The 26,043-nt window shown below is 40.8% G+C and overlaps 2 protein-coding genes across 2 annotated transcripts; both read left to right on the top strand.

Moving 5' to 3' along the window:
- Positions 1-1,712, top strand: LOC105032257 (F-box protein At1g61340). Its single transcript, XM_010906657.4, has 4 exons — positions 1-180; positions 644-900; positions 995-1,069; positions 1,158-1,712. The coding sequence occupies exons 2-4, from the start codon at positions 700-702 to the stop codon at positions 1,389-1,391; spliced, it is 510 nt and encodes a 169-aa protein (XP_010904959.1). The 5' UTR covers positions 1-180; positions 644-699; the 3' UTR covers positions 1,392-1,712.
- Positions 1,713-15,871: 14,159 nt separating this feature from the next.
- On the top strand, positions 15,872-17,095 carry LOC105032829 (uncharacterized). The gene has a single exon (XM_010907406.4). The coding sequence runs from the start codon at positions 16,111-16,113 to the stop codon at positions 16,825-16,827; it is 717 nt and encodes a 238-aa protein (XP_010905708.1). The 5' UTR covers positions 15,872-16,110; the 3' UTR covers positions 16,828-17,095.
- The last annotated feature ends 8,948 nt before the right edge of the window (positions 17,096-26,043 follow it).

The raw sequence follows: 26,043 nt of genomic DNA, 5'->3' as shown, positions 1-26,043 counted from the left end.
AAACGTTTGTTTTAATTTTTTAATCCTTTTTGCCTCTCCTATATATAAGTGGAGCTGGTCCGTGGAGCTTGCGGTTCAAGTCGTTCCAGCTTAGTACTTTTCAGGAAACTAGAGCCGTGGATTCAGAAGGAAATTTAGGGGTTTAGAAGCGTTGGTTTCTTCGCCGGGATTTGCTCTTAGGTATGCGCACTGCGCTCTCTCTTTTGCTGCTCATCTTTTTCCTCTTATTTGGGTTCACCGGAGAATTGTTTAATTTGGATAATAATATCACACGGGTCTTTCATCAAATAATAATGTTTGATCCTTTGAAACAAGAAAAAATATAGTTTTTTTTGGATAAATAAAGAAAAAGGATAGTTGGTGTCCAGTTGGAGACAGTGGTGACGTGGACAATTGCTTATTTGTGGTCTAAATATTACAAAGATTTGCGTTTAAACTTACTCTCTTTATTTTATTATGAATTTTGACTGGTTTTTTGAATCATTGATTTTATCGTTTTGTGAGTTCAAGGTTTGGGTGTTTTTGGGCTTTTATCTCTTCTCTGTTTTAATTTATTTGGGAAAGATTATTTGCTGAGATGTTTGTAAAATTTTGAATTTTAGTTTGTTATAGCTAATGACATGTTTCTATTTTTGATTTGCAGAGTGGATTCAAATTAGAATTAAAATTCGGATATTTTGTGATATATATATCATCAGAATGGCAGTAGGACAGGTTCGGCATGAAGAATCTGTAACAACTGGTTTAAAGTTTGTTCCTCGGACGCGCATTTTAGGAAGAAAAAGGATTGTGATTTCAAATAATTTGGATTCATCTAATTTATCTTCTCCATTAAGTGGACCGTTGCAAAAGAAGATGGAGAGATCCAATCGCATCGAGTTCCTACCCCAAGATGTCTTGGTAAGTTTCCCAAACCCAAAATTTGCTTAAAGATAAACGAACGCGTAAATGTGTGCTTCAAATATCCAACAGTGTATATGTTCTGATTTTGTAGGTTAGGATACTATGCAAGGTGAATTATAGCGACTTGAAAGAACTCCTTTTGGTATCCAAGTTTGTCCATGGAGCGGTAAGTTTCATTACTTGAATGGCTCTTTGATAGCAAAATTGTTCTATTTAATGAAAATTCTGATATTTTTCTTCTTTTGTTGCTTCAGACTTTGATTGCCAAGGAGGTGCATTTTGCTTTTACCACTCCGTCTTCGAAGCCCGTCTTCGGAAGGGAAAGACATATGGGAGATATTGATTCAGAAGTTAGTGAAGAGGCACCAAAGCAACTGAGGGTTGCCAAATCGCGGGTAGATAGAAAAACACTATCAAGTATTGCTGTTGCCCTCTTCACATCACCAGAGGAGCAGTGGCCAAAGAATGGATTAGCTGCAGAGATGTAGATATGAAATTCAGTAGTTTTTGTTCATATAAGCATTTTGTAGACATTATAATAGGTTGGCATTTTTGATTTCGATAGGCATAGTTTCTGCTGTTCTATTCTGTTGCTTTGTGTTGTACTCTGCTAATGTTAAGTCACAGTGGAAGCCTTTCTTCAAATGCATTTATTGAAGAGAGATGGCTTCCTATGATGTGTGTAACTAGATATAGGAATGATGTTAGAAGATTGTTTCTCTCTTTTATGTAGATAAATTTGTTGTACACCAGGATCAAATTGTATTTGAAGGCTTATCCTTCTTTATACATAAGGAGAATAAAATCATGGTCTCAATATTTGTTTATCAAATGTATTTTCTTTCAATTGTATCTCTTAGCTCATTGTGTTCCTTGTGCATTAACTTTGTATCTTGCTTCTTTTTGTTTGGTTCTTCATAAGCTAGAGGAAGAGTTTATGAAGTTAGTTTAAGATATCTCTTCTAGTGTTGGAGGAAATGCAAGCTTGATAAGAGGCAAATGGCAGGTATCAAGGGAACATTAAGTTTTGATGCTTCAGAAGTCATATAGCGATAGCTTAAATGTCAGGCTCATGAGAAATCAGATGCCTGTTTTCACAGAATTAAAATCACTTAAGAGGGTGATATCTCCTAAATTAGATAGAGAATTTACATGCTATTCCTAATTGCGGCTTTGCTCCCGGAGATAATCAGGCCACATGGATGTGTGCAATGCACATTGAGGTTAAAGTGAAGCATGCCTATGCTTTCATTCAAGTTGGCGTAAGTGATGGGAATGAGAACTAGGCCATAGCACTCGACAAAACTATCTGCTTTGTGGATACACTAATCAAAATGTTAATAATCTTTAATCAATAGCAGAAATGCTATGCCAAACTAGGAAATCCTATGATAACCAGTTAGATCTATCTGGAATCGCTATGATCCTGTTTCAGTCCTTGGGTAAATAGTATTATTCAAGATGTTAATTATCTTTAATTATTGCATTTTGCCTGCGCAAGTTTTCTGTTATTTGCATGCTCTGGTGTCCTCTGCCTAGATTAGCTGCTGTTTTGTTGACAACGAAGGATAGTGTTAGGCCTGCCCTCCATTAATGGAAGGAAGATATTGTTGGTAATATGCATAAGCGGAAAATGGGCATGGTTTGAACAGAGCATATACAAAACGTACAAGTAGGTTTTAATAATGAATCCTGCCGGACTAAGCCTCTCAGCCGTCCGTTTTATTCCTAATTTTTTTTTTTTAGGAAAAAAGCGTATGTCGGTGCAATGTAGATACTATTATCTATGATCATTCTTTTGGGTAATTACTTGCAGATTAATGTTCTTTAGTGAGCAACCTTAGGCTATTATGTACATATGGAGTGTTGTTTTTTTTTGGGTTAATGTCTGTTTGGGAAATTCAGTAGAACTAGGCAGGATTTTCTATAGGAATCGAGTCTATTAGCCTATCCAGTCTATGTTGTTCTAAAAGCTCGTCCTAGTTTTTGGGCTACATCTCATCTATGGGCCCGTTGGCTACGAGATTCCTAAAAAGGGGCCTATGGACTTTTTTTTGACATCCTCTCACGGGATTGGCCTAAAAGTCGATAGGGTTGATTCGAGCCTTACGTAATGCATGATAATATGGGGACTCCAACCCAATCCTGTTGGATTTCCCAAATAGGCCCTTAATATAGAGAAAATAGATGCCTTAAAAAGTTAAAATCACAACCAGCTATTTCACAGAGTATATGTGCATAAACCAGAGAACTGCAAAACCGTATCAAACCGGGAATTTTGTTTTTGTATTTCTTCCATTTAGCCAGATGTGTAATTTGATTATAAAAATTAGATATCGGGAAAGATCTATGCATCAGATGTGAAAACGTTTTTAATTAAATTGCCTTCACCAAATAATTGGATAGTCACTTGCTACATCACTATCCATGGGGAAGGAAGTAGATGATTCCTCTTACCAATAAGCCAGACAGAACCTGTGCGGAACTTATCCCAAGTTACTAAAGTACCAATAGGTAATGCATTCGAAACAAGGATGTCATCAATTACATCTCTAGAGAAGCAGCAAGCTTAAGTAGTTTGACAAAAAGCTCAAACACAAAAAAAAAGGGCAATTTTGCCCGAGTGTTTGCATCTTTATGCTTCAACTGACTTGTTTGAACTTCCAATCCTAATAAGTCAATACGCTACAGGTGTACACATTAGATATCTATTTTGTTGGGTATAAAATACCTCTCAGTCGAAGTTCGTGATAGAAGTGACCCTCCGAGGATCCAACTGACTTTCGACCTCCGGCAACGTCTCTTCAAACCTCCCAGACGGCCGAGCCTCCGCCACACTCCTAAGTTTTATCGACGAGCAGGACCCCGCCAGCGCCGACCGGATTCTTCGCGACGTCCGGACTCCTACAGGAGCCAGACCTCGTCTCCGACTCCAGCCACGGGGAGACTCCGTCCGGATTCCTACGGGAGCCGGACTTCGTCCCCAACCTTAACTGCTGGAAGGCTTCACCCGGACTCCTATGGGAGCCGGACTTCGTCCCTGACCTTGATTGCAGGTGGACTTCGACCGGACTCCTACGGGAGCCAGATCTCGTCTCCGACTCCAGCTGCAGGCAGGCTTCGTCCGGACTCCTACGGAAGCCGAACTTCGTCCCCAACCTCAACTGTTGAAAAGCTTCATCCGGACTCCTACGGGAACCGAGCTCCGCCCGCAACCTCACTTACAGGTAAACTCCGTCCGGACTTCTACAGGAGCCGGACTTCGTCCCTGACCTTGATTGCAGGTGGACTTCGACCGAACTCCTACGGGAGTCAGATCTCGTCTCCGACTCTAGCTGCAGACAGGCTTCGTCCGGACTCCTACGGGAGCCGGACTTTATCCCCAACCTCAACTGTTGGAAAGCTTCACCCGGACTCCTACGGGAGCCGAGCTCTGCCCGCAACCTCACTTACAGGTAAACTCCGTTCGGACTCCTACGGGAGCCGGACTTCGTCCCTGACCTTGATTGCAGGTGGACTTCGATCGGACTCCTACGGGAACCAGATCTCATCTCCGACTCCAGCTGCAGGCAGGCTTCGTCCGGACTCCTACGGGAGCCAGATCTCGTCTCCGACTCCAGCTGCAGGCAGGCTTCGTCCGGACTCCTACGGGAACCGGACTTCGTCCCCAACCTCAACTGTTGGAAAGCTTCACCCGGACTCCTACGGGAGCCGAGCTCCGCCCGCAACCTCACTTACAGGTAAACTTCGTCCGGACTCCTACGGGAGCCGGACTTCGTCCCTGACCTTGATTGCAAGTGGACTTCGACCGGACTCCTACGGGAACCAGATCTCGTCTCCGACTCCAGCTGCAGACAGGCTTCGTCCGGACTCCTACGGGAGCCGGACTTCGTCCCCAACCTCAACTGTTGGAAGGCTTCACCCAGACTCCTACGGGAGCCGAGCCCCGCCAGCGACTTCACTTACAGGTAAACTCCGTCCGGACTCCTACGGGAGCCGGACTTCGTCCCCGACCCCGACTGCGGGAAGACTTCGCCCGAGCTCCTACGGGAGCCGGGCTCCGCCCATGACTTCGCTTGCAGACAGACTTCGTTCGGACCTCTACGGGAGTCGGACTCCGTCTTCTACTCCGACTGCAGGCAGACTTCGTCCGGACTCCTACGTGAGCTGGACTCCGTCTTCTATTTTCAACTACAAAAAGATCTCGTCCGAGCTTCTACAGGTGCCGGACTTCGCTTTCGACTCCAGCTACTGACTCCAACCGAACTTCGGCCGACAAGTCTGGACCCCCTGGCAGGCCACAATAATGGCCACGGTCCTGCTCCACTCCCTGCGGCGGACCCTACGCAGCTCCATCACTCCCTGGCAAGCCACAATAATGGCCACGGTTCTGCTCCACTCCCTGCGGCGGACCCTACGCAGCTCCATCACTCCCTGGCAGGCCACAATAATGGCCATGGTTCTGCTCCACTCCCTGCGGCGGACCCTACGCAGCTCCATTACTCCCTAGCAGGCCGTACTAACGGTCACGAATCTGCTCCACTCTCTGGCGAGTCGCGACAACGGACGCCGCTCCACTCTCCGCAATTGATTCCACGTGGCGAGCCATGATGACAGCCACGACTCCACCCCATTACTCTTCATGATAAACTCCTCCTGATCATGGGCAGCCCACTGCCAGACGGTTACAAATATCACCATCAGTCTGTTGCTCCCTCTGCCTATAAAAAGGGGACCCCAGATACGTTATTCTCTAAGCTCTCATTTTCTACCTAGAAACTCTGTTAAAATTTTCGTTCGAGCACTCCATTCTTGTTGAGGCAGAGAACTGACTTGAGCGTCGGAGGATCTTGCCGGAGCAATCCCACCTCCAGTTTAGACTTCTTTTGCAGGTCCCGACGGCGACCGCGACTTCCTCGACTCCAGCTTCTCCGACGCAAGCAAATTTTTGCACCAACATATTTCAACCAAGATACTTGAGACTCCGATTTTAAAAGAAAAAAAAAAAAGTTAGCCATCAAAATAAATACTCATAATAATATTTCGACATGTAGAACATGTACGCGCACACATGCTCCCGCATATCCATTTCATTTGAAAACTTGAGCACTCCAAAAGCCCAACTATTCAATGAGCACAGAAGCAGTTAGAAAAGAAATAAGTTTTAAGTGAAAACGACCAACTGGAAACAGCTTGAATTTAATCAAGAATACCAAAAATGATTAAATCAGATTTGGGTGACCCTCTCCCCAAGCAAAATAATAATTAAAAAAACATGGATTTTGGTATTAAAATTCAAAACCCAGATTAATTAGAAAAAAGCTTCAGTGGGCCCAGGCATCATCATATAGGAACTATTTTGTGGACTTCATTTTGTCACATTTATTTTGCTTTTTCTCATATTTTATTTTTGATTCACATGAATGTATTTTATCTAGACAAGTAAATAAAATCCAGCTTTACCTCCCCTCCCTCAAAAAAAAAGAAAAATGAAATGCAGGCCAATCAGAAAAATTAGTATGTATTTGCTCTTTCTTTTTTTGCCCTCTCAGGGGTTCCTAGTCATCATAAAGTTATTACTTTTAAAATGGAGGAGAGTGGCACAAAGGCTTTAACTCCTTATATGCTGTGGTTGTTGTTGAAATTCAAGAATTAAAGGATGTTTCCCTACGAACAACTCAACCCAGTTGATGTGCTCAGATTTGTTTTATGTTTTGCCACTGATTTTTCTTCCTCTGGTACTTATCTACAATAACATAGTTAGGGAATTGGGTTATGCATTCTCTATCATCTTTTGGGTATTTCATTTATTATTTTTAGCTGGATATCTCCTCTTCTAGATGTTAGTTACTGAGGTGAACTTTGATGGGTCCGTTGATTGTGATCAGCCAGCAACAGGTTTCATATTCGGAATGAACATGGAGTGCTATTAAAGACCATGGATTTGAGATTAAATCTTTTTTCAATCCCGATGGTGGAGCTAGTGACATGGCTTCATGGTGATTCCAATACTATTTTCAAATGGATTAATAATTTTTCTTCTTATAAATGCGCAAATCAATTCTTTATTGAAGGATATTTTGATAACGGAAGCGATGTTGTCCAATTTATGGTGTAAGCCAATCGATGGCATATCCACATGCCACTAAAATGCGAGATGATCAGATCTTATTCCAAGAGTGGGGGAGTTAATTCCTTCGTTCGTGCGATTCATACTGGCAGCTGATGCTGTGAAGGTTGGTTTTGTAAGAATGTAACAGCTCTTAGCCTCCTGTTGTATGAAAAAAAAAAAAAAAAGTAAATTTTTCTGGCAGCTTCGTTCCGTATTAGGAAGTCTCCATTCGTTGTAAGCAGAAAAAGGTGGTGCGTTGTACATGTACTGGATCTCGTCTGGTGCGCTCTATTTTTGGAAAAGGGGAAAGGGCAAAACCTCTCCCTTCGCAAGATAATTTTTCTTCCTCGGGTCGTACCAGCGCCCACATCCATCGCACCAACCCTTGAATCGTTTCGCCGGATGATCCCCAATAAAGTGGGGAGGGGCCACTCCGTCTCGACCGGTGCTTGGGTGCTTCCTGACACGCGTCGTTGTAGTGGCCGACACATGGAGCTTCGCAGCACGTAGGCCGTGCCGGACCGTTCGCACGTGCGGTGCAGGGGAGGGAGTAGGTTTCTCGGCTTATCATGCGCGTGGAGGAAGGTGTGTTAGATTTTATTTTCGAAATATTTTAGGGCCCAAATCTGGTACCAAGCAAGATTCCAAGGTCACGTGGCATGACAAAGTTAACGCTTTATGGCACTGACATCCACACCGATTTAAGAAGGTCCTCTTTTGGTACCACATTTGGGCCCCCTGGTATTAAAAAAAGGATGCGATGGATCCTGTATCGCTGTTGTACCAGATGCGAGGCAAAGCTGCCCAACAAATATTGGCCCCTGGACTGGCTCAAGTCTTGAGTAATGAAATAGAGATCCCATTCCATGCACATTAAAAGTTCTCTTCTCACATGGTATGAGATGGATATGAACTGGGAGCCAGTGCTGCTACTCAATTAGGTAGTTGAATAGATTGTTAAATTTTACTTAGGCTCAAGAAACATTTCATGTACACAGAACTATCACCTCACAACATCTTCAAGTCCCATTCTTTTAGGCATGTGAAGTGGCATCAAGTGCAGAGAGTTAGTCACGCTTCAGACTTCCTGTTATACATTTAGATGATACTTTAGGTGATAGCGCTAATAATGCAAATAACATGACTGTCTATCTTCGTACAAGTTTTGATTTTTTTTTTCTTTTTAAATATTTTTGAAGTTTATAAAAGAAAAGAGTACCTTGCTACTTAAATTTTAAGGGCATTACTTGGTCATCAATCACACTAGAATAAGTCAATGCGATTCTACTGTTGTTTTGGATGGATGTAAATTGCTTTTAGAATAAATAATATTCAGTGAGTACTTTGGACCACACATTTATGGGGGCCTAAATTTATTCAGACATTATCTGATTAATTACTTTCATCTATGGATCATTTGGATAGGTTTCGCCACCCAATACATGGTATTCTATAAGGAGCTTTGTTAAAGTGAATTGAATTCAAGACGTTCATTGTTACATACAATTAAAGAGACACACACACACACACATATATATATATATATACAGAGATGACAATATCAATATTTTAATTTAACTTTTTAAAATATAAATACCTTATCATATTATTATATGTGTTATTTTATGTTGATGTTCTAAACGTTTAGTAAAATTAATGATAGTATGTTACAACATTACAATATTGGAAAACAACTCATATGCAAGTGTCAATCATAGACACATCTTGACATACACATATCTTACAGATCTAGTAAGCTTTTAAGGTCCAATTAATGTAACACATTTTCATGCCAACAAACATGAATATATATGCTCTTTGCATTTAAGAAATGCAACTAGGTATAACCATGAGCAGTTTGCTGTGCATAAAAGACCATCTGTCTTTTTTTTTTTTTGGTAAAGATAAAAGACCATCTGTTTGCTGCATCATTTCATACTATTTCAGGCAAACTATCAACGGATGCTGGATATGACACTGTAAAGTTCTCATGTTTTAATTCTTTTTTAGCAAAACTCTTCACTATTTCAGTTATATGCAGCTATCGTGCGTCAAAATTTCCACTCCCTTTCGTAACTTTTTGATGCGGAAAGTTTCCACTACGTTTCCCGTAATCAAAAGACGGTCTCTCTCTCTCTCACCCCCCCCATACACGGGTTCCGATCCCTTGAATACTTGCATCATTCACTTTTGTGATGGGCCCGAAGTTGGAAATTTCCATGGTATCCACGTAGTGGCTTAAGTTCTAAAAATCTTTCCCAGTGTAAGGTTCTAGATTTAAAGCCTATAGGTGCATGTTGCTCAATTCGCAATCTCAACTTTTTGCAGGGTCCCCATTTTTTATGCAGTGCACATGGAGGGGTATATTACAAATGCTAGCAAAATTTAGAAAAATTTCAGTTTCATCTTCTTTGTTTTGAGAGTTTTACACTCGCGCATTTTGGAGTCTAAATATTTTAGTCAGATCCTTTGAGTGAGCATGTTGACCAAATGTGATCCCGGAATTCTTTCACCATCCAGTGCCGTCAATGTACCATCTCAAATAATCAAAATACCCGCTTCCTCTTGAGCCTTTTTTTGGTCCCCTATACGTCACTCTTATTTTTTTTTATTTTAAAAAAAAATTAAGAGGTTCCCTTAAGCATTTTCACATGCATAGTGGGACCGGCCAATATCTTAATTTGACCTATCAAAATCATCTTCCCATAAATGCCTCTGAGCACAACCTTATTCTTCTGGTTAAAAACCCTTGGATCTTTGGTTGCGAAGATTTGTTAGTATCTAAAAAATAATAAAATTATTAGTTGGATCTGTTCCACCAACTTAGCACTGGAGAGTGGACCAGTCCGATCACGAAAGGACATACCTTTTTGGCTATCTCCCTTTTTTTTTTTTTTTTCTTTTTACTTCTATCCATTTTGGTGCTACTCTTTATGGTTGGATTGGTCCACCGCCAAACCGGTGGTCCAACCATAAAGAGACATATTTTTGTTATTATTATTATTATTTTTTTCTATCCATATTTATATAGTCAACCGTTAAATTGATGGATCTGATCCAATCAATAATTTATATGAAAAACATCTCTCCAAACTCTTAGTTTTCATCTCGAATCAAATCGATTAATCAAACATTATGACTCTCTATAATTAGCCCTGCTTCGTCCATCCATGCTAGAGCACCGTCAAGAGTTTGAATTGAAGTGTCTCATACACTACCAATGTCATCTATAATATTGTCTTCATCACACTCATGCTCACCTCTCTACCATTGGCCCCTCATCATTGACTAGATCTCCTCCGCTAGCTCATCATGGATCCAAATATCTAATGAAACTTGGGGATGATGGTGCAGCGACAAGAAAGGAGTTAAGGAGTTTTTAGGAGGGGAATTGTTGTGTTAAAAGAGGTGACATATATAAAGATGGCAAAGGGTTGAACATGCGTCCGATCTATCAATATTTATATATTACATGCAAGCAAAAAATTTATATTCATATTTGTCATGTATTTGCATCGAGTCAAGTCCGATCGAATAAGGTATAGATGGTGTAGTCAAGCCAGATTATGTAAACAAGACAAGCAGGGTCAGATCGGATAAAGAATTTATCATATAAATATTTTACAATAATTATAAATTTATAAATTTGAAAAGAGGATTTAAATTAATATCAGATCGGGTTTAGGATAAGATATATCATTATCTATGTCCTATCCAAATTTATTTTGGATATTTTATTTAAAATTCATATCCATCTCAAAATTTAAATGGGTCGGACAAAACCTACCCCTTTAGAATTAAGTTGGATAAGATACCCAGTGGATTAATGGTTACAATTGCAACCCTTGGACACAACATATATCTGTGGCGCAAAAGAAGGGTTCACGTTCACACGCATCTACAGTTGGAGCACTTCCTGCACAGATCTGAATATGGTAGGAGAGCAAGGCCTGTGAGGTTGGTGGAGAGCATGAAGGTGCCGAAAGCAAACTCATCGTTGGTGTTGGTTCCCCGTGGGTCCAAAGTCATGGACAAACACCCATACACAAAGATAAAAATGGTGATGAACTACTATATTTTTTCCAATAAGTTTCAGCAACCATAAGCAAACTTATCAAATGGTAATTGACACACTTTTCTCACAAAAAAAAAAAAAAAAAATCCACCTGAAAAATAGGTGGCTTCTGCCTCCTTTCAATCAAAAAAAAAAAAAAGAAAAGAAAAGAAAAGAAAAGAAAAAAAGGAAGGTAATTGACACGCTTTGCTTAATGATTCCTTCAAAATATCCACCAGAAACGTAAGAAGCTTTATAGAAGCCTCAGGTAGTCGGCAAACAAGTCCATGATAATTCACAGAACCCTCATGACAAGATCCATCTAATAGGATCCTGCCAAGACTTTTTCTTCTCTCTGTGAAGAATTGAAGTAGAAGGCCAAATTTAAGCCACCTAAATGGGTAACAAATCCAAGATTGATACTCAAGACTTCTACAGTCACTATCTATATCACGAAGGCTAAACATTAAGCATATATTTAAGATACAATCAGCAAGATGATGCTTGAAAAAAGGAGCTATCAGCATTAAAACAGCATTTTTTGTATAATTTCTTTCAGAAAGACTTAGTTTTCTAAGTTCTGATAAAATGCCAAAGTCTTGGGTTAGCATTATCCTTGAGATTTTCATCTTCAATTGAACTATCTGATCCAAGAACCTAAAACAAAACAAGTCTGGGAACTGCATTATACCTGATCATAGTTCAGCTAGCTCAGCACCTCTTCTGATGGATGAACATGCAACAATTATCCCCACCATTGCCCTCGAAAATGCATCAAAGACCTCTGCGATCATCGATTTGTGGCTTGAATGAGTTCCAGGCCGAGGAGGCGGGTGTATGTACCTCAATTTGAATCCAGGAGATCGAGTACACGCTCTCAAAACTATCAAAGGCTCTGACATTGATGAAGAGCTCCCTCAGAGAGTGATCATCAAACGACCTCTACCACTCAAAATTGAGCTTCAGCTTGTTGAGGAGCTGCAAAAGATGGCGGTTGTTGGCCTCCTTCATGGAGCAATGCAATTCCACCTTCCAAAGCCTCGTGCCCCTAATCCTGTCCTAAAGGTCCATCTACTGATCATAATATGCATCAAAGTTCCCATTTTTAAGCAATAAAATTAACCAAGAAAAAAACACAAAGAAACATATTCGGAAACCAGACATCAGCTACGTTTACCTGACTCGGATATGCAAGTGGTGATACGGGTATGGTTAATCCATACCCGTATCACCACTTGCATATCCGAGTCAGGTAAACGTAGCTGATGTCTGGTTTCCGAATGTGAAGGTGATGTCCGGTTTCCGAATATTGGGCAGCGAGAGACAATATGAAGCTGAGAGGGGTGAGGGATGGCACGAGAGGAGAGTGTTTTTTTCTGAGTCAGAGTGGAGAATGTAATTAAGGATATTTTTAGTCCTTTAATTATCATATGTGATACCAAGGTTTGCTTTACATTTGCGTGCCAGCATATCAACTGGAATTAAGACTTAGTATTGGAGGTATATCGAGTCTCGATATGCTAAGTTGACCTCCATATAGTAAGCATATCGATGTACTGTACCAATATGGCAACGATTGGAGTTTGGCATCAAGCCGACAGTGAATCTTTTGTGATACATTTTTTTAAACCATATTAACAAATATGAACGACGGGATTATATATATTGCGCCGGTAGCCAATTGAAATTTTTTTTTTAACTCAAAAGTATTGTGAGAGAGTGTAACTGCAATTTTTATAAAATTTACTTTTGAATATACAAAGGACACCATCAATTCATAATTTTAGGCATTGTTTATCCTAATCCCTATTTTGAATGCTTAGGTTATGATTATACCTAAAGCCCACCATAAAAATAAAGCACACCTCCACCTTTACTTTGTTAAATTGCTAAATTGATAGAAAAAAGTAACTAAAAAAACCTTGGTGGTTGAACTATGCTAACTAATCTGTCTTATGTGAATTGAAACTTTTTCTTTTTTTTGTCAAATAACAAAACCTTCTCTTACTCTTTATTAGGTTTCCAACCATGGCTAGAACTCCTATATAATCTGCAAAAACTAATTCATGTGATCTGAGGCCTTGATTGCATACAAAATAAATATAAAATGACTGACTAACTACAGTGATATCTGGATGCCACTTGACAAGTTTACTTGAGAGACGTTTATATAACCTCAAATTGGTTCCATCTTTCATGGCCATATCTCTTCAAAAGGTTTTCGAGTGTTGCTACCAATTCGTAGCGCATACAAGAAAGCATATTTGAATTATATATAAAATCCAATGAAAAAAGAGCAATGACTAATGAAGTAGGAATTTATTAAGCCACTTTGTTAATTGACACTCCACTATCCTCATACCAACAGAAGTAGTCTTTCTTTAAGCTTCAAAGCACTGGTCATGTGGTCACCAAGTTTAGTAATCAATAATTCATGGCCACATGGTCTAGTCTATCTGAGAGAACAAAGGACTTCCCTTAATCTACTCAACCTGAATCTCTTTAGAGAATAATAAAAAATAAGATAATTTTTGTAGAGTTTTAAGTTTTCTTTTCTTTCATCAATCGGTGATACTAATGAGATCTGTCTTTACAAAATCTACATCAGATTTCTCTTTTAGTTGTCGAATTTTAATTATAGCTTTTTATAAAATAACTAAAATAATTGTAAAAAGTCTACAATTCTTCTAGAGCTAGAGCTCAACTATTATATCAATTTGTCTTCACTCATGTCACCTAATTTCTTCCTGGATTGAGAAATATGCCTAGTCAAAGTCTTCCTTAAAAATGAATTTTTACCATGATTGATCTATTTGAAAGCCTGATCATCATTGGATCCCCCAATCACTATGTCTGTTAAACCTTGTAGGGATGGATGTAGTGCCATCGATCTCAAATTGTTTCCGATTTCAATAAAAAAAAGAAAGAAAAGAAAATGCTATCTTAATAGAACATCACTTGGGAATGTTATGGTCTTTGGAAGCTTAGATATGCAATTTAGTTTCTGATATAAAGGATCCAACTCATGGACCCTCCTCAAGTTATTTGGAATGGCTAGAGTATTGCTCAGTAAATCCATTAATCATCAAGGAAATGGATCATCATTGTGTTTTAGGAAAGACCTCATACTAGAACAGGATATCCATCTAAGTGAACAACCTTGGTCTAGGCTTTTCTCAAGATTCTTCTAGCCCTAAACCATTTGTGGGGCCTTCGACAACTGCTTTAAAGACCTTCAGCCAGAAAGCATAGTTGTTCAAGAGCACTAAAATCCTACCAAACAAGATGCATCCCACACCCTTTAAACCTGCCAACATCTCATGAGGCAAACCCTAGGCCCATCTACTCACCTGGGTGGGTTCTCCTTCCTCCAACATATATTGCACCTTGCTTTTTACAAGCCTTAAATTGAATGGCCAACTTCTACCCTACCCACCTAAGGGAGTAGGGGACTGGGCAAAGTCGAAGGCCATCGTTGAAGAAGGCCCTCACATGTCGAAAAAGTAGATAGGGAGAGCTGCTCCAAAGCTATAAGATCTCAATAGTGATGATAGGGTCCGAGAAGAAACCTTGACACACAATCCACCTGATTAAGTCTACTGTGCACTACCCAACTGGCCTTTCCCTTTTTATCTAATTCACGATATCACCATTTTAAAATATATATCATCTGATTTACGGGAAAGAAAAGATATCATTTGGCTAGTTAATCTTGTTACCTCGAGTTTTGAAAATATTGCGGGGGGGAAAAAAAAAAAGTGGTGGCAAAAAAATTCGATCTCCGAAAATTAATTTGTGTTCAACAAAACCTCAAGGATCCAGTTAATTAGGTAAAAAGCTTTGTATCAGGTTTTGGTTAACCAGCCTTTGTAGTTCTAGTTCACCTTCAGTACAAAATGATACCCATGGTTGGGCTTTGGATGCTCCAATCACATGGAGCTCATGCTGGATCTTGAGATCCTCTTTAATATTCATGGGTTCACATTTGGTTACACCGCTTCATGTGAGATTCTTATCGTCTATGACAATGAGCATAGAAGCCCGCGGCCCCCCCCCCCCCACCCCACCCACCCCACAAAAAAAAAAAAAAAAAAAAAACACTCCATGGCTGTAGAGAACTAGAAGTCCATAATTGAGCAGCAGCAGCATCATGCTGCTGTTCCCAAGGCTAAGCAACAAATTGCTGACCAATTTCATGAATCACTGCTGCCCATGTTGATGACCAAGGCCAAAGCATATCTTATTAGCTATTACAAATATAAGAGTACAAGAGCACTACACGGTTCTACCATGTTTGGTGCATGCACCAGAACCTTGAGGCTCATCCAGCTCGAGAAGGACCGTTGCCTAACTTACTCAGTGTCGGGGTTATATAATTATCGACCAGTTTATTAACACTTTGAGTCATGTCAAATCATGCTTGACCGTAAGATGGCTCCATCAAATCCACCAGTCATTGTCTTGAGTTGTAAAAGGGACCTCATCCTATCTGCCAATGACTACGCTCAGGTCATTCACACCAGTCATATGATTAAGAGAGAATAGACACGTTATGGAGACTCCGAGACAACAAAAAGTGCTTTTAAGTACTTAGAAATAATTAATACTTAAAGGTAATGATATATAGATGATATATATATTTTTGGTATTAATGAGAAATATGCGTGTCATTACAAGAGCTGAATCAATTTAAGTTTCGGTTAGGAATTAGGATTCATTCAATCCATTTTTTATGGCATTTAGAAGTACCAATTAGTTGACACCGAAACCATGAGGGAAGTAGTGGATAATGAAAGAGATGCATCACCGATTAATGAACTACGGTCCATGTTGCATTACTCAAGGAACAGTGCACCAGTTTTGGAGCCCAGCCTTGGCCTTCGAAGTAAATTTCACCAAAAATAAATTCTCGCTCTCTCTCCTACCTGTTATATTCCCTCTTTCCCTTCCTCAATTCTCCAAGCCAATATTCCCCTCCTTTCCTCTTTGACCCCATTCCACCCTCCTTCCTTTCTCGGATTTTCTCAAACTCTCTCTCGCAATGGAACCGGGTGTTGTTCTCACAGAGATCTCAATACAAATGTTGAGACTCCTCTCAAAATCGCTTATTTTCCTCTCCGACCTCTCCGCCCACCCACTCTTCTCCGTCGCCGCCACCTCCACCCTCCTCGCCCTCCTCTACCTCCCTCGCTCCCTCCTTCCCCTCATCTTCTCCCCCGCCCTCCTCTCCTCCCTCCTCCTCCTCTCCACCCTCCTCCGCCTCCGCCCCCGCCCCCCTCCGCCGCCACCCTCCGCCGTCTTCCCTCCCAGACCCATCACCCAAACCTGCGCTGTCGACGAACCCATCATCACCCTCCCCACTGTTCCCGACCCCAAACCCGAGTCGGCTCCGGACTTCGCTGGGTTCCTCCCAAAGGCGGCATTTTGTGACTCCTTCGTTGAATGGGGTCGCAGGGGAGGCCCCCTCGAGGTAATCTACGAGGAGTACGAGGGCGAGGAGGACGAGGACGGCGGCGACTCGCCGGAATACTTGCGATCGCCGGAATATTCTTATCTGGGCAGTGGAGAATTGGGTTCTTTGGGCTTCTGCTTTACGGATTCTTCCGACGCCGATAGCGACGACGACTCCTCGGTGGCGGAGGGCTGGGACTCGCCGGAGAACCTTTTCTCCCGGTGGGATGAGGAGGGCGATGGCATGATCGAAATCGCGCTTGAGGAGGATAACATGATCGAGATCGACATCTCCGTCTGCCGGTGACCGCCTGAATCTCCAGCGCCGCCTCCCGGCGTTGGAGGCAGAGTTGTGCTTGTTTCCCTTTTTTGTGGGGGGGAAGAAAAAGAGAAGAAAACAAGGAGGGGCTCGAAGCTGGGGTGGTTTGGTAAATTGTGGCTTCTGAGTATGTAGACGTTCTTGTGTATAAGCCATCTCGGCACACGGCGTTTTTAATCTTGTAGGTATTTTACATGCTACAAGAATTTTGAAAGCAACTCATGTTACTGTTAAAGAAGATTTTTTATTGATTATTAGATGGTTATCTGAGCCAACATCTTTGGAATCAGGGTTTCATTCGCTTTGATATGATTATTGAAAAACAAAAATATTTTGTTGTGGCCAACTTCTTCGTCGCCTATCATCAGGAACGAGCACCGGCAAAATGAAATCCATGCTGATCGAAGTTGTCTCCGACGGAGACCTTCCGATGCTTAAGTCAGAGAAGGAGACGGGGCAACAGCAATTAGAATGAAGATGGTGGCAGAACACAACATAAAAGTGGCTTACTGAAGCTGTTGCCTTACCCCTTGTTTATAGAGTAGATGGTCGTAACCGTCGAATATGATCTCGCATTTGGTGGCGTAGAATCACAGAGTGATAATCTCATAGTGGGTTATTAATCTCCATAGATTACGCCGCGATATCATTGGAGTAACCGTCCGCGACAGTTATGATATATTTGAATGAGTCGGCCGATTATGCGTCAGGGGTCGATCATCGGTTAGTAACTCTGAGATACCGACGATCGAAGTAGTTTGTTGTCTGTAAAGTCCGCACATCGGTCGCTTGCAGATCTGAAATCGGTGAGGGATGTTCGGTTGGTCGGTTGAGAGTAGCGTCGGTCTATTTAATCGATACTCGGTCGGTAATCGCTTTCAGGGTCATCTCTGTTTAGTGGGCCAGAGTCGGGTATCGGTTGGACTGCGTCGGAGATTGGTCGGTGTACGGAGGTCAGTCGGTTTATCTCAACAATTGCCCCCCACTCCTGAGTCCAATGGTGAGTTGCCGTATGCATAGCCACGTGGTCAGTTGTCTTGGACGAAAGGAGTTGTTATGTGTCATGTCGAATTCCGACTCTGCCATTATATTTTCTGAAATACGGCCGATCAGCCACTTTGTCGTCTTTGAGCTGTCGTAGCAGCAAAGAGATCTAATGTCAGGCATCGTTTACGGAAGGTGAGCCGGCATCGTGCGATTTAACTCTGGCTTGTAGATTTTCGTCACATGTCGGGACGTCATTGGGTCGGAGTTGTTCACACGGATGGAGGTGACATGGTTCAATCTAATGCAGGTGCGTCGAACCATCAGATCGATGATGGATCCAGATGCTTCCATGTGTCATCATCCGATGTGGTCTCGATCTGACCGCTTTCATCTGGGCCATCGGGCATTCCTCTATATAAAGAGGCCACTGTCAGCCAGATATCCATCCCTTATTTTGTCTTTTCTGGTGAGAGAACTCTGTCAGAGAGCTGTCCTCGTGCGAAAACTATCCCTTGTCGCTTTCTTCTTAGTCTCGAGTCCTTGAATAGTTTTCTTGATGGGTGAGGTTCTTGTAGGGGGTGGTTGGTCGGAGATTCCAGCCAACGACTCCCTATCGGGTCCGAAAATTTTTTGTTATTGGGTCCATCCCTTGGTCGGTTTCGAAAGCGGCATCATGCTTCGGGCCGATATCAACTTTTCACTTCTAGTGTCGATGGTGGGGTCAACGATCCGTTACCGTATATCCCGCGTCCTCGTCTCAACTGCGCGATCAAGGTCATCTTCATCGATGGACGAAAATCTGAAGTCCGCCTCTAGCTCCTCTTTCGAGGAATGTGCGATCTCGCTCGAGCATCGATGAGGAGGGTACGGTCATCGACCAGGCTCCAACGAGGAGGGTGCGGTCTCATAGAAGTGGATCAGGCTATTGATGGGGTTGGTTGGGCAATGCGATCGATCAATTATCTTCACGGCCTAACTCGAGTTGTACCATCTCCGAGCTGGAAGGTGAAGTTTGTCGGAGAAGCTGATCCAAGGTGGGCTTGTCGATTCGAAGGGCGGCGATGAAGATTAGTTGGTGCTTTTGATTTTTCTTTTATAAAGAAAGATGTACAATCGAATTTCAGTCCAATTTTGTAATCTTTCTTTTTGATAATGAAAGTATTTTTTTCTGAAATGCTTTTCTGTATCGTTGAATTTGTAGTGTCTACTTTGTGAAGTATTCTCCGAATGTAGAGTACAAATTTGACTTTCACAGATTCTGCAGAACCCGCTAGTCGTGTAGCATCTGACGTATTTAGTTAGGATAATGATAGTCAGTCGAATATCCATTACCCGGACTTTGGTCGGACTTATACGTCGTGTTGTTTGTAGAACGATCTTTGGATGTAGCTCATTGACCCGACTATTATGCAGACTTTGTAGGATCTATTAGTCGAGTAGTGTCCGACGTATTTAGTTAGGATAATGATGATGAGTCGAATATCCATTGTCCGAACCTTGGTCGGGCTTATACGTCACGTTGTCTGTAGAGCAATCTCTGAATATAGCTCGTAGATCTGACTATTTCGTAAACTTTGTGAAATCTACTAGTCGTGTAGTGTCTGACGTATTTAATTAGGATAACGATGGTAAGTCGAATATCCATCATCCAGACCTTGATTGGGCTTATACGTCGTGTTGTCTGATAAATGGAGGCAAGCCAAATACCCCTCGATTGGCCGTGGCCATGTCGGTATGATTCCAATCTGACCTTGGTTGTCTTGGCATTTTGTCTTTTTTAGTTGACACTAAGTCGGCAAATTAGCCAGCTGCTTCAATGGAGAGCCAACTATGAGGATAGCACGACTTTTGTGGAGAAAGTTTGCATCGCCGGCGCTGGCCTCCAGTTAAAGTCGATAAGTCGGTTCTGCAAGGGAACCGAAATGTAGTTGGTGTCGTGATAGTCGATCCTCTGACTTTACAGTAAAAATCGAAGTATATTCGGTGTCCAAATGATCGATCTTCTGGCTTTTACAGTGAAAGTCGAAGTATATTCGGTGTCCAAATGATCGATCTTCTGGCTTTTACAGTGAAAGCCGAAGTATATTCGATGTCGAGATGATCGATTTTTGGACTTTTACAGTAAAAACTGAAGTATATTCGGTGTCGAGATAGTCGATCCTCTGACTTTTACAGTGAAAGCCAAAATATATTCGGTGTGGAGATAGTCGATCCTTTGGCTTTTACAGTTTTGCTTGCATACTTGATGCCGCTTTAAAATCACAGTCGAGACGTCGATTTTTGCAAGAGGACCGAAATATAGTCAATACTAAAGTAGTTCATTATCTGAATAGTTGCATTCGGAAGGAAGTCGAATAGAATAAAATATCCGTCATGCTTTTATTAACTAATTATTGAACAACAACAGCATCATCGTGAGGCGTTTGAATTCTCCGAACATTCTCTTTCCGAAAAGTTATTACATTGAGTTGTTGTCATGTCACCGACTCTTCTTCGGGGCTTATCCCTCAGTTCAGTCGTCCGGAGATCATATTGATGACTCCCGCTGTCGGCTGATTATTTACAGCTTCCTCAGTCGACTGGAGGTTGAGTCGGCGGATCTCTCCAATATTTTTTGAGGTAGCCTCCTCATATCAGGACCTCTATTTCATCCTGGAGCTGGATGCATTGTTCGGTGTCGTGATCATGGTCACGGTGAAACCGGCAATACTACCTTCGATCGCGGTTCCTCATTTTCATCGGTGGAGGGTGCCATAGATATTCCACCCCTTCGATCTCCATGAAGAGCTGCGCACGGAGAGCAGAGAGAGGAGTGTAGGAGTCATACCTGTCATAATTTGACCTCGGACTCTGTTGTCGAGGCGAAGCTCGTTTATCGGTAGATGGCCGACTTGATTCAGTCGGAGCTTCTTCTTTCTTCTGTTTCTTCTTCTTCTGACTTTTGCCTTCTGTCTGACGTCGGTCAGAAGCTTCTTCGTTCACGCGCATGTACTTATACGCGTATTCCAAGAGTTCAGCATACGTCCGAGGGAGAGTCTTGTCTAGTGAGTACGTGAACCTAGACCCCCTCAAACCTCTTTTTATGGCTGATATGGCCATGTCTTCGTTGAGGTCCCTGACCTCAAATGTGGCCGCGTTGAATCGGGCCATAAAATTTTGAAGTATTTCGGTCTCTCCTTATTTGATAGAGAAGAGACTATTCGAAGTTCGTGACGGCCTCCGGCTAGTGCTGAAGTGGGCCATGAAAGAATGCTCCAGCTGCCTGAAGAAGTGAATGCTTCTCGATCGAAGTCTGGAGTACCAGGCCCGAGCTGCTTTCCGAAGTATGGCCAAAAAACCGATGCATAGAAGGGCATTGGTTGCCCCCCGACGTCCTCCTGAATCGTCATGAGAGCCTTGTAGCTCTCAAGGTGATCAACTGGGTCAGTGGAACTGTCGTAGGGCTTCACGTGTGGCATCTTGAACCGACTCGAGATCGGTTCATCCAAAATAAATCGGGAGAGTGGTTGGGCGGTACGAAAGTCAAAGTCATTCGAAGACTTCTGATCGTCCATCTGAAGCTGGGAGAGTCAGCGGTCGATTTTCTCAAACTTATATTCATAGTCATCAAGCTGCTGATGGTGGGGGACTCCAGGGGTTGAACCTTCCGATAAATTAGAAGGAGAGACAGATGGTGTTCGCGGTCATTTTCCTTTCCTGGCCGATCCAATTGAGAAAGATAGGGACGTCGTGAATAATGGGTGGCACGTCAAGAACGTCGCGAGTGCCACTGCTCGTCCTGATGAGAGAGCCGAGACGGCCGCTCTGATGGAGGAGATGGAGATCGCCGCAGATGGCAGCGACTGTGCCTGAATGGCATTGAATGCTCCGTCGGTTGCTCTGCCGGCAGTTGTGGTGGCTGGGTCTGCTGCTGTTGGAGATTTCTGATCGCCTTCGTGAAAATATTCATTTGCTGCACTATCGCAGCTATCTGGACGTCCGTGGTGACTACGGGATGTGGAGAACTAGGCTCCGCTATCAGAGAGAGGGGAGGAGCCTCTTCCCAATGGGAAGAGTGTCTCGCCAATCCGATGGCTGTTGATCGTTGAGCTCTGATTTTTGTCATCGTAAGTTGTCTTCCCCCTCCTGGCATGCCAATCTATTACAGCCAACTCCCTCATCGCCTATCATCGGGAATGAGCACTTGCAAAATGAAGTCCGCGCTGATCGAAGTTATCTCCGGTGGGGACGCTACGATGTTTAAGTCAGAGAGGGAGATGGGGCAATAGCAATTAGAATGAAGATGGTGGCAGAGCACAGCGTAACAGTGGCTTACCGAAGCTGTTGTCTTACCTCTTTTTTATAGAGTAGATGGTCGTAACCATCGGATATGGTCCTGTATTTGGTGGTGTAGAATCATAGGATGGTAATCTCGTAGTGGGTTATTAATCCCCATAGATTACGGCGTGATATCAGTAGAGTAACCATTCGTGATGGTTATGATATATTTGAATGAGTCAATCGACTATGCGTCAGAGATCGACCGTCGGTTAGTAACTCTGAAATACCGACGACCGAAGTAGTTTATTGTCTGTAGAGTTCGAACATCGGCTGCTTATCGATCTGAATTCGATGAGGGGTGTTCGGTTGGTCGGTTGAGGATAGCGTCAGTTTATCTAGTCGATACTCAGTCGGTAGTCACTTTCAGAGTCGTCTCTATTTAGTGGGTCAGAGTCGGATGTCGATTGGACTGCATCAGAGATTAATCGATGTATGGAGGTCAATCGATTTATCCCAACACGTTTCCACATTTTTTCAGACATATCTTTGAAGAGAAACAAACAATGCTGCAGAGTGAACGGGGACAAATGTGAATAATTATATTAAATCTACTTGATTCATGACTTTGCCAGATATTTCTACTAAATTTTTTAATTTTTTATTTACTGATTCTCATAGTTGTATTTATTCTGAATTGGTTTAACGTATCCGATTTATCAAAAAAAATAAGATTATAACATGGAAATTGCTAATGAGCCCCTAATTTTTAGAAAGCTATGTCCAGATATAGGGGTCAAGCATCGACAGTCAACTTGGAGTTAGAGAATGGATTTGGATATTTGATTGATCCAGTATAGACTGCATGGTGGTACGTGACCTTTTCTTTCTTCTTAGGACATTGCTATCTAGCTGTCCACCAATTTTTCCCCTTTATGTATTCCTATTTTATAATAAGGATAAGAATTTAAAATAAAAAATAAAAATAAAAATAATATATCAATATTTTAGCTATAGATAGGGGTACCAACCGAATTAGTCAAGTCGATACAAATCAGATCGGATGCTAATCGAATCAAAAAAAATATCAATCTATCTATTAGATAAATCAAAAATTTAAATCTAAATCTGACCTATATAATTTATTTATTAAATTAAATAAATTATATAAATTATATAAATTTTTAACAGATTAAATAAGATATAAATAAATTAAGTAAATTTTAAATAGGTTAAATGAATTATATGGGTTATCTGATCACAACTTAATCTGAATGTCAAACAAAATAAATGGGTTAAATGTTAGAAATCCAAATCCAATTCAAATATTAAACATGTTAAAATGATTGATCTGCTTATGATCTAAATCTGTATAGTCTCTAAATCTTGTTTATGATAGATTGAACACGGATCGGACTAATAGATAGAATCATATTTTTGCCGATCTTAGCTATAGAAATCTATGAACAATGTTAGAGCAAAAGCAATAATATGAGTATAATAAAATTATCTGACCTCTTTACAATTTTGCAAACACCATGAATTCTCAGCATAATCTGAGTTAGTAATTGATGATTGGAGCAACTTCAGACTTTGAAACATTTGTCTCACTGAGCATCCCTCTGATGAAAAAAAAATCATGAATAATTTGAAAAACTGATAATAGTCAAAAATGCTTAATGTAGAACTTTTTTTTTTTTTTTTTTGATGCATGCCAAATTTGGGCATTAGTTTCCTAGATAATAGGTAGACCTTCAAAATTACATGACATGCCTCTGCTGTGATATGAGAGGGAGCTATGTGGGAAAGGAGTGAAACTACTGCAACAAAAAAGATGAAACATTTAAAGTCACTTTTTCACCAACACTTTGTCCAAATCCATTTTGGCTTTGGTTTAGATGCAATGAAAAGACTTAAGCTACCTTATTCGTCCCTTTTTTTAGCAGAAAGGGACGTCCTTACCTTCTCTTTATGATATGTCACCAACTTACGGAAATATCAAGCACTAATTGTGGCCTGTAAGGTGCAGTGGACAATAGAGCCTAAAGTCACAAGAGTAGATTAAGACAGGCCGAACCAAACGCTTGCTGCGTATAGATTGGTCAGTTTCTAGTTCATAATCTACATCTGAACGACACTGATGTCTAATCAAGAAAGTGGGATGATGGATGACAACAAGATACCATGGTGGGAAGGTCACCCGCTTGAGGTGACTTGGGCTTCTCTCCCGAGTTCTGATTGTATCTAGGGCACGAGAGGATGGTCCTTCTTCTTCTATGATATCAATCATTAGATTATATAATATTTATTTTAATATATATATATATAATAAAAAATATTATAATATTTTAAAAATAATAAAATATATAATTTGATGAATAATATTATAAAAAAATAAATATTTTTTTATATAAAAAAATATTATTCAAATTTTTTCCTCTAAAAGTACACTCGTTGATTCTCTAAAATTTTCAAATAAAACTTCTTATGATGTAGAAAAAATAGCATCATTGGTCCTACATTAATTGGAGTCAAAAAAGAATTTAGCTTATTATATAGAAAAGAACCATCTTTTCCATATGAGACGTCTTTTAAAGGATAAAATCGTGAGGTTCAAAATGACCTATACAGTCTTCGAACTATAGGCCGTAAATCAAAGTGGACAATACCTCAAATACTGTCCAAAATGATCTATATAATTTTTGAACTATGGGCCGTAGGTTAAAGCGGATAATACCTTATGTGCCAATCTTTTAACCGTAACAAAACTGCTTATCATAATGGTGAAAGTATGGAAAGATACTGATGCGAGACATTTGTGGGCAAATAGATGAGCAAAGAAGGTGTTGAATAGAGAAGAGGAAAGCTGCAGAACGCTTGACTGATGCAAGACATTTGTGGGCAAGTAGATGAGCTAAGAAGGTGTTGAATAGAGGAGAGAAAAACTACGAAACACTTGCATTTTAGAGAGAAACAAAGATTGTAGCTCAGTTCCATTGGTGCTACGTGCATCGCTAACTGGACCTTTGCAGTGAAATTGATGTTATTTTTTTTAATAAATTGGATGGTTTTTTTATAAAAAAAGATACTAAGGAGATATTTGGTAGTATGTAATCCTAATAGAGTTACATATAATTTGGCAACAGATAATCAAATTATATTGTTTGTTTTGTTACTTTCACAGATAATGCAACATTACATGTAATGCAACATTATCTTAAAAAGAGATGATCTGATTGTCTAAGGAGAAGTGGCTATGTGATTACATGTAATCTTACGATCCTGCAATCTTACAACAAGATAACTGCAGGACCAAAATATCTCCATCAAAATAAATCAAAATAAATTATGGATAGTCCCAATCGGTGAAAATAGAAAAGAAAACATAATGGGTGATGTCACGAAAAATAGTTGGTCTCAAAATTAAATTGTCTCTCTAGAAAATAGACAATAATCAATATACAAGAATGAGGGTACTTTGAAAAAATTAGCTTATATTTCATGTAATCTAAATTGTATACCAAACACTGTAATGTAGGATTTTCTGAAATTTTACAATAATATTACTGTACATACCAAACACTGCAATATAAAATTCTCTGTAATTTTATCAGATAATTACATGCCCTCTGTAATCACATTACCATAGCAACATTATCTATGTGATGCACCAGACGCCACCTAAGGTTATTTAATTTGATCTTGACTTCAAGTATAATTTTAGAAAGCATGCATCATGAGGGGTAGGGTGGGATTTTTTTTTTTTAATAATCCACATGTATTAGAGAATGTTGTAATCGGTCATGCATCCGCATCTATTTTATAACGAAGCACATGCAGCGCCACTTGTTACTAACTCATGCAAGTGTATATGGAGATTAATTTTGTGTTTTCACTTGTATGATGCATGGCTCGGTGAAATATCTCCAATAGAAGCAGTCATACTATATTTAGAGAAGA

The sequence above is a fragment of the Elaeis guineensis genome, chromosome 2 (assembly GCF_000442705.2).
Source record: "Elaeis guineensis isolate ETL-2024a chromosome 2, EG11, whole genome shotgun sequence".
NCBI lineage: Eukaryota > Viridiplantae > Streptophyta > Magnoliopsida > Arecales > Arecaceae > Elaeis > Elaeis guineensis.
Note: the sequence above shows the minus strand (reverse complement) of the source record. Positions and strands in the feature narration are given on the sequence as shown.

Bases quoted from the DNA above. Each gene is read 5' to 3' on its own strand.
- LOC105032257 (XM_010906657.4), top strand. From the start codon at position 700: ATGGCAGTAGGACAGGTTCGGCATGAAGAATCTGTAACAACTGGTTTA. The intron at 901-994 runs GTAAGTTTCCCA...CTGATTTTGTAG, and splicing joins TCCTACCCCAAGATGTCTTG to GTTAGGATACTATGCAAGGT. The intron at 1,070-1,157 runs GTAAGTTTCATT...TTGTTGCTTCAG, and splicing joins CCAAGTTTGTCCATGGAGCG to ACTTTGATTGCCAAGGAGGT.
- LOC105032829 (XM_010907406.4), top strand. From the start codon at position 16,111: ATGGAACCGGGTGTTGTTCTCACAGAGATCTCAATACAAATGTTGAGA.